The following is a 15,782-nucleotide window of genomic DNA, read 5'->3' as shown; positions in this document are numbered from 1 at the left end:
AAAATTTGTTCTGTCGATTTGTGTGCCAACGCTACCCGTATTTAAACGCCCTAGCTTTTGATTGGCCCGACGGTTTCCCCAACACAGACTTCAAAATCAATGTACCTGTGGAAATTCGCTCTGCAAATGTACATGCAAGTCGGGGGTATTTTTGTTCCCATTTGATCTACCGGACCGATTCAGATGATCGACACATAAAATTAAAGCCAATCAGCTAGTCTTTTTCGAAAAATATTAAACTTGCGAAAAAAATGGATTTCGATTTCGTTATAATTTATTGTATTAGGTTTTTATAGTTTACATGGTTTCGGGACCAAGAATGCTATATTTTTTAATATTATTTCTTGAAAGCTGAGCTTTTTTTACATAATTTATCTAAAAATCAGAAATGTGTTATCCTTCGTTTTTAAGTAATGATTTTTCAAAGTTAACATGTTTCCAGTCTTCGTTCAACATTTCTATGCGACTAGACTGGATGTATGGACTAGAATTCAATTAATTGGCAAATTTGTCATTTTTTTAAGTTTAAAATAATAATTTTTTTAACAAAGTCATTTTTGGAAAAAAAGTGAAAAATGATTTTTTGGACCATCGGTTAACTTTGAAAAATCATAACTCAAAAACGAAAAAAAAACGCCTCTCTGGTATCGACATATGTTACGTGAAAAAGTTCAGCTTCTTAGAAAAAAAAAATAAAAAATTTAGCGCCCTTGGTCCCGAGACTATGAAAACAATAAAAAATGAATACAATCAATAATAAAGAGAACAGAGTTCGAATTTTCTGCAGGTAAAGTATTTTTTCAAAAGAGACCAGGTGATTGGCTTTAATTTGATACGTGGATCTTCTGAACCGGTCTAAACAACCGGTCGGACAACCTTAAAAAGGAAATGGTCACCCTAACGAAAAAATAAAAAAGTACGGGTCTAATGTTTTACGATGAAGAACAAAACTACCAATTTTCACGAAAATCTGAGAACCACTATATCGGTTTGGCATGGAATGACTGTACATTTAATATGGAAATTTCAGAAACATCTATTTTTCCGTTTTTGAAATATTAATTTTTTACATTTTCATCTAGATTTCGATGAATATACTCATCTCAAAAATTGTAGCTTTTAAACCGCCAGACCAATGTTTAATTTTTTTACAACAATTTGATTTCGATGAACTTTCTAAGAATAATTGTAAACTGCGTCTCAAATGTCTATTTTTGAGCGAAAATTTTGGAAAAACAAGCTCTCATGGTTTTTATGATGGTTCTGGTCACCGTTTGAATAGGAAGCTGGTGCTTTTTTACATAAAATTAATAATCAATAATAAAAATCATTAAAGCATAAAAACAATAATTCAGCAAAACTAGGGTCCTCAGAAACAAAACAATTCAAAATTTTGCCTTAAAGTAGACACCGGGAAAGCAGTTTACAAATTTTCTAAAATGGTTATAAAACATCTAAATTGATGGATTTAAGTAACATTTTGGAAGTGAAAAGCCTAAAAATTAGTGGTGTTATTATTCATTTTATCCCAAAAATGGATAACAAACTTGATTGTTCCTATCAATCAAATTAAACATTTCTTAACCCTCTACAATTTGTTCTTTGATACTCAACTTCTATCTTTCTTAAATTCGCTCCAATATCATCTAAACAATTCCTTGTGAGCCTCCAAATATGACGATTTTTACTCCACTGCACTTATAACAGTGTTTGTTTTTTTTATACAGTTTATTTTTTTATATTTCAAATATGGCTTACTTAATTTGAAATATACAAAAAAAAAACTATTTAAACTGTATATAATCGAGTCCGACCTGCACTGATTTGAAATTAAAAGAAAAAAAGGGAGAGGAAGAAAATTATACAGGACTTATTGCTAATTCTTAGATCTGCCTGAAGCACAATGAATTCAGATCAATTACTTTCTCAGGGTTTTGAAAAAAAAAAACATTGCGATCCGATTGAGTATCCTCACTGGGAAAATGTGAGTTCAATTCTTTAATCTTGCGAATTATGAATTTTTAAATTCAAGCCTTGAATAAACCGTTTGAAACACAGTCGCTGAAAAGCATTCAGAGTTTCGAAAATTTGTCCCATAACAGCCGGGACATCATCCCTAAAAATTATTTATCATGGGAAAAAATACATATAAACACTCGAGTAACATTATTGGAGGGGTATATTAATGTATAAAATTGTTTTTCCTTAAAATTTAGTTCATTGATCATCTCACAACTAATCGAATTATGCGTTACATGATGTCTCAGTGAGCCTAACTTCCCAATTCCAAAATTACTATTTTCTTTGTCACATGATCAATTTTAACTGCGACCGATTTTTCATAAGGGCGTGCTTTTGGATTGAAATACATTGTTCCCATTTGTAACAATGCTCGAATCCAGTAAAACACAATGTTTGTTCGGAAAAAGTCACCAGTAAGTCCGAACACACTCCTGTATTCACACAAGGTTTTTCCTAGCAAAATTAAATAGCTTTTTATCATTTCGGTTACTACATTAAAAAGTATCGAAATACTTTGAATGGTCTTTAAAGCATCAATCTATTGTTCTGTAGAAACAGTTGAAGATGGTTGACTGATGATCCATTTTTTCCCTAACGATAGCTATACACAAGCAAATTGTTTCCTCACAGTAATGCAGCAATGTAGTATTCATTGCGAACGCAGTCTTATTCACAGGTGATACATTCGATCACAGGCGATCATATACATTTTTTCAAATAAATCCCGAGAATTTGTAATTTTCAATCTTCATTTTTTTCGGAATTCCTTCCATACAAATGAAACACAAATTTCTACATGAATCGAGAACTAACCAAGCAAATGGAGCCAGATTTAGCAAGTGAAGGTTTTAGGGGCAGGAAATATTTCTATGGTGATTCGACACTCCTCCTCCCTCTCTGAGGGGGGGGGGGGCCTGCCATACAAATGAAACAAATGGGCGGCCATAAAAATTCGTTATTTTTGAACTACTGGACCGATACAGATGATCGACATATCAAATTGAAGCTTATGAGCTTATTAAGTTCTCTGAAAAAATATTACCTTTGAGAAAAAATGGATTTTGTAATTATTGAATGAGTTAGTTTTTTATTGTTTTCTCGGTTAAAGATAGAGGGCGCTATATTTTTTCAATATATTTTTCTGGAAAACTGAGGTTTTTTTACATAATATATCTGAAAATCAGAGAGATTTCCGGTATATATTTGACAAAATGTATTCGTTCCTCCAGAAACATTATTGCACATTTCTTAACTACTTCAATATATCTTTAGCAACCCATAAAAACAACAATGTGTGCGTGTCATGCTAAATTACAGAAACTCTATCGCTAAACCACTTGAAAATCGATCCGATGCTTCCATCGAACGAAATTGCTACGCTGTTTGGCTTTTCTTTCATTCTTCCATTCATTCTTTGTATCGTACAAAACCTCAGTAAAGGTATCAAAAAAGAACATTGTCTGCTTTCTATCGACTCAATTCAACACTCTCGAAACTCTTATCACATGCGTTCCTTTTGAATATTTATTTTACCATATTCAGGATGATAAGCGTGTATACTTGCAAATCTGCCCAGACTCAACTTCGAGAGCTGAAAATGTCAGATCCTTCAATTGCTGAGATATTAATCACTTGCGTGTCGGCCGCATCACAGCTCATCAAATCGCACCATTTTTCGGTCTTGATTCTCAAGGACTGAGAAGAACCTTTCACGAGCGTCGTAATCAGATCACCTGTTACCGAGCGCGATTTTTCACGATTCCAAACATACCATCTCGGGCTTTGTGGTGACCTGTGATCGATCGCCGCCGATGGTTGGGTTGCTCTCTCTCTCTCTGTTTACCCTCTCAATCTTGAGAAGGCTCTCTTAATCCATCCAAAGCGGTACCGAGCAAACAAAACAAGATCAGCTGCGATGTGGGCACTGCTCAACGGCGTCCCCACGAAACCACGAGAGTACCGTTACTAAGATATTCGAACCCAAACTGAGTTCCAACACCAACACCGAATACGTGATCTCACTCTCCCCGTCGGAATTCTCCCAATTGGGCGCTGTTGTGGACGCTGCTACCTCCAGTGGGTCCGAATTTTTCGTCTTGGTCCGAGTCGAGCCCCCCACGTTCAGAGAACCACGCATACCGCGGCCAATCGGCATCGAAGCATCGCCAGGTTACCAGTAGTAAGTAACAAACGGTGGTTAGCGAAGGTTGGTTCGCTGTTTGCAGCTCAGAACTTCAGAACGCTCCCCCGGGGAGTTGATCGTATATTGTCCTGTTTGGCGCGGATTCGATTCTGTGTGCAACATAAAGTACGCAGCAACAACATACTTTTGGAGTATTGCACGGAACTCTGTTGTTGTTGTTGTTGTTGTTGTTTTTGTTATGCGGATCGCGTACAGTTTGGTTTGTTTTGAGTGAAGAAAAAACGCCCGCCACAGCCAATAAATTTTGGCGAATTTTGGCATGTGGGAAAGTTGCGCGTGAAACACGATTGTGGCCTATGGAGACAAGAGTCGAGAATACGTGAAGCCACCTTTCAAGGTTCGATGTACCTTGGGCATTGCACAGTGGAAGTAGCAATTGCGCAGATGCATCGCACGCATTGATCAACAATGTTGATATTGTGATTGAGACAGAGAAGTAAATGTGTGAAGTGTGCTGATGCGGGGGTGAGCCGTCTGTTATTATAGTGATTTTTTTGTTCAGTGGTGAAATCATAGAAGAGCAATTACGGCACAAGTGGAGTGGAAATCAGATGCGCACTACTCATCAGTGCAGCTCAATTTGCTAGTGAGGAAAAGTGTTTCAATCTTCGGAATCCCGAGAGGAAAAACTTTTTAGTTTGGCCATCTTTCGTGTCATTCGAGGAACAAACAATTCGGCAATGAACGCCTTAATGATCATAGGTGAGCAGGGGACTTCGTTGTAGTCTATATTCAAACATTTGTTACCAAGTTCAAGTACTTTTCGATGATCAATAAATTAAACCAATCTTGAGCAAACTACCCGATTCGCTGTGGGTACTCAATGAAACGAAAACTTGCGGCCAAAAACCGTTTGTTTGAAACTGCCCTCAACAAACCGTTCATTTTCCCACAAGGTCGGTTTGATGGTTCATGAGCAATAAATTCGTATGATCCATAAAAGCGGCATTGCGGTATCCTGTTTACTGTCAGTGATTAACAATTAGTATCAACTTTGGTTTCGAAAACTGTAGCATATAATTATGGCGCATATAAAAAACGTAACAAACGGAAATGTGAACACATTGGAAGTTCCGCATTGCAGTTAAAAAGTTACTGCTGTTGTGTGCATTTCTTCCAATCAAAACCCAGCAAATGATTTTTCGCATCCAATGAATAACTCTACGCGTACTTTATGAGGTAACAGTCCCATAAATTCCAACGGTGGGCCCGATAGATTTAGGTTCGGCATATTCGCTGCTTATTAATCCAAAATTACCGTGTTATTATCCTTTCACATTCACTCACTCCGATGGGGGAATTGTGTCTCGCCGCGGTCAATCTCGAAAGCGCTCACTTACCTGTAAAAAAAAACGAAAACAAAAAGATCGACGATTAATGACGTATTTCGGTTGTGGCGCTGAGACAAACTAAGTAAACAAAAACATGTATAACAACAGTAGCAGATGGGAGAGTGAGCACTCTCAGCGTGTAGCCGCCGCCGTCGCAGCTACCTTATGCTGTGCCTTTCGGAATCGAATGCTCACCGGGGCCCGGATATATGTGGAGATTTTCTAATGAAATTCAATCACGAAGGCGATGGCGGTTTTCTGCAGATGGATGGAAAGAGATATTTAGCCTCCGGCCAGAGTCGATTTGAATGGCCAGTCGGTGAAACCAAAGTAAATTGATATAAATTCGGTTATGCTGATCAAGCAATTTAAACTCACCACAGCTGTAAGACATTCCACTATGTGTATTTAGTGGACTGCTGACAGTTTATCAGTCGACGTAAAACAAAAGTTGGAATATTAACCCATTTTAGGCCAAGCGTTCGAAAAATCGAACAGCAACTTTGATAATTTTTCATGTCTTTGGACAGGAACCTTATGGTAATGTTTTTGCACCAAAAGATAGCTTAATTTATTAGCTACCACTTATATCGATTTCATACAATTTTGAGTAACTTTTTTGGATAATAAATTCGATTTAAAGCAAGTATGTTTGGAAGGTGTTTTCAATTTCCATTAAAAACCCCAATAAAATACAAAAATATGTGAATTTTTCTACAGTACTGCTCTGATAAAAGAACATACATTGTGATATAGAGCGAAAATCATTCGATTGAGCCGCATACAGGAAAATAACAGCCGGGGAAATTTAGTGTTCGAAAAATCGAACGTTGGCCATAACGGACATTTTTTTTTCTGCTGAATCAACACCAACACATCTAACATCCGCTGCGCATTTTGATTTGTTTACTTTAGAAGACGGAAGGTTTTTCATTTCTTTTTGCATTTTCAGTTGTGAATGTTTGCAAATATCGATTAATTTAGCAAATATTATCGAAAATCTGTATGATTTTTTGTCCGTAACAACATTAGGTGATGGCGGCCCGTAGAATTTCTTTTGTGGAGGAGCTGGAGTAAATGATCAATACGTGCAACGAGGATCCTAATGAGATTGTTTGGGTGAATATTCTTCCGCCGGACCGAATAATAACCTCCCAACCCTCTATGCCATTGTTTTTAGCAGTACTCTGGTACTTTGCAGGTTTTGGAAAATGTTCGATTTTTTCGGGAAATGGATAATTGGAGAGACTAGTTTTTAAGCATTGACATTTCTCCACAGTTAACAATAAAAATAACACAGCATATGCTTTCGTTTGAAAGAAAAAGCCTGTCAGTAATAAGTTAAAATTACATGAAATAAGAAATGCCACATCTCACCTTAGGTGGATTAATTTGGATTTATACTTAGAGACCTCCATTCTCCCGTTCTTGTTCTTCCGGGAATCCAAAATTGATGCATTTATGAATAACGTATATTTGCTAATTGAAGTGACTTTTAGTTTGCAGTATGTTTGTACTTGCAAAAAAAATGCGGGTTTCGGCCAATGTTCGATTTTTCGAACAGTCATTTCCCGGAAAATGGAAGAAGGGAAAAACATAATTCTTGAACATTGGAGTTCCTTTAGCGATAATAATCGAAAATACAACAATGGCTTTCGTCAAAAAAATAATTTTTACAGCTTGGTCGTTAATGGGTTAAAGCATGATAAGATTACTAAAGATTACAATTTGGAAAAAAATCTACTAAGCATTCCCAACCAAAAAAAAAGCCCGGAAAAAATGCTAAATTTTAATTGACTATTTTAGGTTTCAACGAAACACACGCATTTGACTTAGGTGGTTAACTATTGGTTGCATAGAAAAACTGTCTAAGTTGTAGGGAATGAGATTTAGATATAATGAGATTTTATGGGAAAAAATATACAGTGTGATTTTTTAAAACAGAAAATTCAAACCAATTTTTTGAATAACTCGAAACCCATTATCCTTCATATTTGTAGCGTAATGACTTAAAGTCATAGCCGAAATTTCGATTGCATTGGGGTTTTTATGAAGAATGTTTTTTTTAAGGTCAACATTTAGAGTTTGTTTAAAAATCGAATAATAAAGATCGATTTTTTTATAATTTATGAAAATTCGCGCATGTTTTACTTTACTCGCATCTATCCAACAATAACAACAACAATATCAGGCAACAAACCCGTGTTCTCATAATATTTGGGTTTGTACTAGAAATTAAATTTAAAAAAATTAAAGAAATTAAATTGATGCAACATAGTCTGAAACATTATTCTTTCCAAAATGATTTTAAAGATTTTTTTACTGTAACATAAAGTAATTTTTTCTTAAAAATCTCCATACTGGAAATATGGCTGGATAAAGGTGTTAAATTTCCACGCTCCATGTATGAACGAAAAAAATGGTTTCGAGAAATTCAAAAATAAGTATTTATTTTAATTTTTTTTTCAAAAACTTTTTTTCCTAGCGTATATTTTTTACAAAGTGTATAAGACTATGTACCTTACAAGGCTTTTTTGTATTAAACCAATAGTTTCCCAGCTCATGCAAAATGCATACGTTTTGAAAAACTACTTTTGAGTCAACAAAATCCACCAATGTAAAATACTCAGTTTCCCAAACCATTTCTATGTGCAAAAGCATTACTAGATTTATTCTGTCCTGATAATACAAGATCGGAATTTGCCGACTGCGAAATGTGCCCCGTTTGCCTTCGAATCTTTGTTTTCTATTTAGAAACTAGAAGTTCTACGTCAATTCTGAAGAAAAATGCGAAAAATATCATGTTAAACCGAAAATACCTGAAAAAAGAATACAACAAAAAAAAATATTTGCTCCGATTTTGCTCAAAACAATTGTTTTATGTTAAAATGTTTTTTTTCGTTATCGATTCATGGTTCCAATTGCAGAACTGTTCATTAGGGTGCCAATGAAAATGGTCATCTCTAATTTCAAAAAGTTACCTCATAAAAAATGTTCACCACCTCGAAAAAACACCCTATGCCGAATTTCAGCTAAATCGGACTTAAGGGAGAGTGGCGCAAAGCGGTCAAAGTTTGAGTTTTTTTGAAAATCGAAAAATCATCGGGGTTTTCGAACATTTGTTTTTGTCAAAAATCGGTATTCTGGGAGTTTTTTTTCGGAGTACGAAACGAAAAATATGATTTTGGGTAGCAATGAAATAGTTATCGCGATTTTTCATTCGGAACTTGCTACGAAATGTTGATTTGCATGATAATATACCCTATGCAAAATATTAGCTCATTCGGGCTTCATTTATTGGTGTCATAAACGTTAAAATTTGAGTTTTTTTGAAGAAGGAAAAATCACCAAAAATCGAGGTTTTCACAAAAAAAATTGATGCCGAATGTCTTAAAATTGCATTGCTCGTCGAGATTTACAGTTATCTCGAATTTTTTTCTGTCAAAAAAAATTTTTTGTTGGCACTTGGTCGTTTTTACGTCTAAAAAATCGATTTTTGACAAACAAAAATTCTGATATAACTGTAAATCTCGACGTGTCATACCATTTTAAGACATTTGGCACCAATTTTTTTTAAAACCCTCATATCCGGTGGTTTGTCGGTTTTCAAAAAACTCAAATTTTAACGTTTGTGACACCAATAAATAAGGACCGAATGAGCTAATATTTTGCATAGGGTATATTATCGGGCAAATCAACATTTCGTAGCAAGTCCTGAATGAAAAATCTAGATAACTATTTTTATTGGCACCCAGAACCATACTTTTCGTTTCGTACTCCGAAAAAAAAATAAGTCCCAGAGTGCCGATTTTTGACAATTTTTTTTTTCGAGATGACACTAGATCTCGACGTTTCATGCAATTTTAAGACATTTGGCATCAAATTTTTTTTTCGAAAACCCTGATTTCCTTTACTCCCCCCCTAGGGTGATTTTTCGATTTTCAAAAAACTCAAGCTTCAACCGCATTGCGCCACTCTCCCTTAAGTCCGATTGAGCTGTAATTCGGTATAGGGTGTTTTTTCGAGGTGTTGAGCATTTTGTATAGGGTAACTTTTTGAATTTTTAGGGTCGTTTTTTTCCCATACATTCATTGGCACCCTACTGATCATTGATTGATATTCTGATCTACCCTTTAAAATTATCTGTTACTATAAAATTCGTAGTACTTCTACCAAAACTCGTCATTATAAGATCAGATTATTTTGAGACACAATTCTCATTCGATATTTTCGAACCACTTGCAGATAACATGTTCCTCCGTTACATGGATAAATGTTTGATACAGAAAATATGATTTTGCTCTCATCAACACAATCGGTGATCCATTTTTATTTATATAGATAGAGGGAAGATATAGGAGTGCGTTTTATCACATTAAAATCCATTTCCACTATTGAAGATCAATTTCGTTAGCGCAAACATCAAATGGGCTAACAACGCTTGTTACTATGTGATTATAGAAATGCGAATTTAATTTTCCAAATTTTCCAATTTTCCTCATAGTTTTCCGAAAATCTTCAATTGTCATGTTTGGTTGGAATATATTTGGTTTAAATATATGTATTATTTTTATGGGACCTTTTCCCCATTCCAGGGGTGTCATACCATCATAGAAACATTGTTAGTACCCAAAATCCCTCACATCGCAAAGTTGACTCTATTTGCTTGCTTAGTTCTTCAGTTATGCAGAAGATTGTGTTTCATTTGTGTGACAACCCCCTTGCCCTTTGAGAGGAGGTAGGTGTGTCGAACCACCATGGAAAAATTCAATGCTCCCTAAAATCTTCATATGCATATTTTGGTTCTCGAGTTATGCAGAAATTTGTGTTTCATTTATATGACAACCTCCCCTTAGAGAAGGGGTAGAAGTGTCGAACCACCATAGAAACGTTTATCGACTCCTAAAACCTCTGTATGCCAAGTTTGATTTCATTTGCTTGATTAGTTCTAGAGTTTTTCTGCGCCTCCCTCCCCTTTAGAGAGGGGGAGGAGTTTCAAACCACCATAGAAACATTTATTGCTCCCTAAAACCTCCATATGCAAATTTTGGTTCAACTTGCTTCATTGGTTCAATTTGCTTGACTGGTTCTCGAGCTATGCAGAAATTCGTGTTTCATTTGTATGGCAATCCCCCCCTTAGAGAGGGGGGAGGGGTCTCGAACTATCATAAGAACCTTTTCCGGCCCCAAAAATACCAATTTCCTTGTCGATTTTTGGGAAGCTAGAACTTTTTAAGATAACACTACCACAATTGAGAATGATTTGTCTTATCGTTATTGATATCATTTTAGTGAATAAAACATAGTAAATTATTAGAAAAATCATATATCAAAAACAGAAAAAAACATACATACATACATTTCATTTATATATATTTTTTTGTGTAAAATGTCCTAGCTGTCATTAAATATTATCTAGCGATACCATTACTCGAAACAGCAGAGACCCTACGATTTTTTTTTATACGAGATTCACAGATTGAGATTGTTTTCACAAAACATAAATATTATTCCGTTATTGAGATAACATATCTTAAACGAAACGAAAATCTCAGAAACAAAAAAATATACATTTTTGAATCTCGTAGAAAAAGGAGGAGCTTTAAAAATGAGCTTATGTTGCGACGAAGAACAAACTAAAACCTTTTTTATACTTCCACGCAGATACATTTTATTAAATTAAATTAAATAAGACGATAAATAAAACTTTCTACGGCCCATGTTGTACGCTGCTGGCGGCTGAACCGAGACTAAACTCACGACTAATCATGATCGACTGATCAGTGCCGAAACACCTTATAGTCCAGCAGACAATTGTGTTAATTCTCATTGTGTCATTGCGTGTTATTTTCATTGCGGGTACAATCACTTTTGATCGATTTTTTTGACACAAAACTTGTGAGGACGATATACATTTGAGTCACAACAGCTCATAAACAACCAAATAAACTTTTTTAATCATTGCGCCTACAAAAAAGACATTTAAAGCTCAATTTAATGTTTTTTGGGAAAATATCTGAAATATATTCAATTTGTAAAATATTAAAAATCGACGGTGTTCAAAAGTCACGAAATTTTCGGATTTTTTTCTTATTTAACATTTTTCAATTGATGTATAATTTTGAGGTATCTAGATCAAAAAATTCCTAGCTAACCATATTTTTTGGAAGGCGGAAACTTTTTTTACGTGAAATATTTGATTTGCAATGTGTAGCACTTCCATTGCCGGAAATCGGCAGTTCCTGATGCGACTGTTTCCGATTTTTTAAAAAGCTAATGCATATAGTGGAAGCTGTAAAATATCACAATTTTCATTATCATATGCCCAATTTTAGAAGAAACAACATTTTAAATACAGAAAACGAACTCAAAAATTTATTATAATATCGACAACTTTTATATCTTAAAAGACACCACCCCCTTCGATATTTTAAATATATTTTCAAAAGAAAACATTTTCGGTTTAATAAATTTTGACAAATAGTGATGCGGTGTTGGATTCTATAGAATGAATACACTGAAGTCGTTTTCACGCGGTTTTAGGAATTCACGCGGTGCATTTTTAGACGGATTTTGGAATTTACGCGGCTTTCTTACACGAATTAGGAATTCACGCGTTTTTTTTGGTGCAGGTTTTGAATTTACGCGTTTTTTTACGCGGAATATGGAATGTAAAAGGTATTCTCTGACTCACAGTCGCCATGTATTGAACTTAGAGGTCCAAATAACCGAAGATTATTGCTTTTGAGAGTTCGCGTGAATTTTGAAACAAACGTGTTTTATCCGATTCTGCGTGGAATGTATTTCGATGAAAATGCAAGAATGAAACTCGTGGTAAAAAACGAGCAAAATCTTCAAAAAATTATCGTCGAATGCTATAAATTCAAGATGATAGGATTTTTCATTATTACATAGAGAAAAATGAATTAGTACAATTAATTAGTTCAACAAAAAAAATGCCTTCAACATTCCGATGCCAAATGATATCTACGCGTAGAATGTATTTTTGAGCAAGTTCGAAGTTATCCGTGTCGGAAGATGCTTCCTTGAGTAGAATTTCAACGCTGGGGCCTTGGAAAAACAATCCCTCAATTGCAAGAAGTCATTTTCACCACCATAAAATTGAAAGCCATTCCGAGAACTCTTTGTTATAATATTGCCACAATTGTATGTTCAATAATGCGCGGTTATTGACTGAACGATGAAATACTGCGATAATAAAGAGCACAAAAATTCTGATTCAGATGGCAACTTATGATCCGACACAAATTTCCAAGTTCAACTGGTATGATTTTCGCCAATTCGCCAATCGAGTTGTGGTTGTTATGAGTGGCGAACTAATGAAAAGTTTCCGTCCACATTTTCGCTTGCGATCCCCAACCCACCTTTTCATGCACCGATTTAACTTGTTGGCTGGAGCAATAAGTCGTACCGAGTTGGACAAAGTTTCCGCAACACTGTTTAATTACTAATGTAAACTCGGTCAAACGTCGTAGTTTTCAAATGTAAACTTCAGCAGGGAATCATTTATGATGGGGCTAAGGGAATGGGTGATGGAGGTTTGGTGAAGAATTGTTGAACCATGTGTGTGCCAATAGAGGTGATTTTGATATGACTTTTATGATTTTATATGAGAGTTTCAAAGAGGGTTATTGCGATGAAGTGCTCACGGAACAATATGTTACCACATTATAACAGTTCACATATGCTTGGCATTGTACTAATATATGACGTTTAGGTGTTTATGATGCGAAATCTTGAATTCATTTTCGATACATCCCGAATAATTAACAGATTTTGCTTTGTTCAGTAATATGATCTGAATTTTTTCTAGGGTTCGGTGCCTATGAATAACTGGTACACTAGTTATTCATAGGCATTCAAAGGTAAAAGGTAAAAAACTACTGAATGCGTTTGTTTTTGCGGTCTGAACAGCCAATCTAATTAATTTCATCAATGAAATTGAGTGATTGTTATGAGGCAAAATTAGTATAATACCTAAAAAATATACGGGTTTATCCAGAAAGTAGCAAACGGTTCAGACTAGCGCGGCAGTGGGAGGGGTTAGAGCCGCAATATTGGCGTCAAAAAATTCCTACGTTCAGTACTCAACAAGCTGTGTTAGCTGGAAATCCGTTATTCTCTTAGGCGTCGTGCACAAATTACGTAACGCGTAAGGGGTGGAGGGGGGTGGTCGAGGTTGCATTACTTTCTGTGTATTAGAGATAGGAAATTGCGTTACGTAAGGCGGGGGGGAAGGTGGTCCAAAATCCGGATTTTTTGCGTTACGTAATTTGTGCACGACGCCTTACTTATCCGTCTTTCTTTATTTCGAAGGGAATGGGGACCTTCCTATGTCAATGTTAGCACTTGTGAGGCTAAACGTTGTTCCAATCATCGTGAAAATTGTATACAGAGTTCGACGAAAAGAAATAAAACATTGTTTCATCTAGTTAATTTATTATTTTATCTTGTTTCTATATTCAGCCATTCCATGTCAAACCGATATATAGGGTGTGTCACATCAAATTGCATCACGGAAAAAACGCTGTAGAAATTTAATTTTTAGGAATTATATCTTCAGCTTTCGCTTATAATCAGATAAGAGTGTATAGATCACGTTGGCCATGCTTCACTGTAAATTTTTCGTAAATTTGGAAAAATGTCGTCGAACGAAAAAGAGCGTCGTGAATGAATCCTGCGCACTCATTTCGAGAATCCGTAGTTGTCACATCGGGACATCGGTAAGATGCTGGGAATCGTCCAATCCACGGTCAGCAGAGTACTAAAACGATACTTTGAGAACCTAACCATCGACCGGAAGGGAAGAACGGCAAAAATGGATGCTCCGTCAGTGAAAAAGATCACAAGCGCGTAGTTAAGCAGTTTAGACGTGATCCGAGAAGTTCGGTCCGGGATGTCGCCAATAAGCTGAATTTGTCAAGTTCATTCGTCCAGCGGACCAAGCAGCGGGAGGGCCTGCGTACATACAAGGTTCAGAAGGCTCCTAACCGCGACGAAAGGCAAAACATGGTGGGGAAGACGCGAGCCCGGAAGCTGTACACCGAAATGCTGACGAAGCCGCATTGCCTGGTAATGGACGACGAAACCTACGTCAAAGCGGAATTTCGTCAGCTGCCGGGCCTGTTGTTCTTCTCCGCAGAGGACAAATTCAGCGTTCCGGAGGAGATTCGCAAGCAGAAACTATCCAAGTTTGCCAAAAAGTACATGGTGTGGCAAACGATCTGCTCTTGCGGAAAGCGGAGCGCCCCCTTCGTGATGACCGGCACGGTAAACGGGCAGGTTTACCTTAAGGAGTGCCTACAGAAGCGCTTACTACCACTATTGAAGCAGCACGAGGGCCCGACCATCTTCTGGCCGGATCTCGCTTCGTGCCACTATTCAAAGGACGTGTTGGAGTGGTACGAAGCCAACGGGGTCACCTTCGTGCCAAAGGAAATGAACCCGCCCTACGCGCCGGAGCTTCGCCCAATAGAGAAATATTGGGCGATTATGAAGCAGGTCCTCCGGAAGAACCCAAAAGTTGTCAAATCGGAGGCGGACTTCAAGAGAAAATGGATTTCTGTTAAAAAAAAACTACAACCTGACGTTGTACAGAACCTTATGGACGGGGTAAAGAGAAAGGTGCGAGCATACGGGCTTGGGCTCGAAGTATGAATAAAAAGAAAATGCCAAAAGTTGTTTAATAGTTTTTATTTCACTGTCTAAAATTTTCAAAAGGATCGGTCTACTGGGCGAATTTCTTTAGCGTTTTTTCCGTGATGCAATTTGATGTGACACACCCTTTAGTAGTTCTCAGATTTTGTCGAAAGTGGTAGTTTCGTTCTTTATCGCAAACTGTTAGACCCGTTTTTTTTTGTTAGGGTGCACATTTTCATTTTAGGGTGATCCGAAATATCTTTTTCCTCTGTTTTCCAAAAATGACATTTTTCAAAAATTCATAACTTGTGAACTACTGAACTGATTTAGACGGTTGACATATCAAATTAAAGCTTATGAGCTAGTTTACTTGAAATTCTACGCTTGCAAAATTTCAGGCTTTAGTTTTGTCATTATTGATTTTATTTGTTTTTTATAGTTTTCATGGTCTCGGCACCAATAATTATATTTATATTTTTTATGGAAAGCTGAGGATTTTTCACATAACATATATCGAAACCAGGGAGGCGTTTTTTTTCGTTTTTGGGTTATGATTTTTCAAAGTT

The 15,782-nt window shown here is 36.2% G+C and overlaps 2 protein-coding genes across 3 annotated transcripts in view; one reads left to right on the top strand and one right to left on the bottom strand.

Annotated features, from left to right (window-relative positions):
* The window catches only part of LOC129761275 (uncharacterized), a 543,642-nt gene that overhangs the window by 280,199 nt on the left and 247,661 nt on the right, over positions 1-15,782 (bottom strand). The window lies entirely within an intron of this gene.
* LOC129761280 (uncharacterized) overlaps positions 4,154-15,782 on the top strand; it is a 237,918-nt gene continuing 226,289 nt past the window's right edge. For both annotated transcript variants that reach the window (XM_055759000.1, XM_055758994.1), the window contains exon 1: positions 4,154-4,927. In XM_055759000.1, the coding sequence (XP_055614975.1) occupies positions 4,906-4,927 (22 nt within the window). In that variant the 5' untranslated portion in view covers positions 4,154-4,905. The remainder of the gene's footprint in view (positions 4,928-15,782) is intronic.

Source organism: Toxorhynchites rutilus, chromosome 1, assembly GCF_029784135.1.
Source record: "Toxorhynchites rutilus septentrionalis strain SRP chromosome 1, ASM2978413v1, whole genome shotgun sequence".
In the NCBI taxonomy this organism is placed as follows: Eukaryota; Metazoa; Arthropoda; class Insecta; order Diptera; family Culicidae; genus Toxorhynchites; species Toxorhynchites rutilus.
Note: the sequence above shows the minus strand (reverse complement) of the source record. Positions and strands in the feature narration are given on the sequence as shown.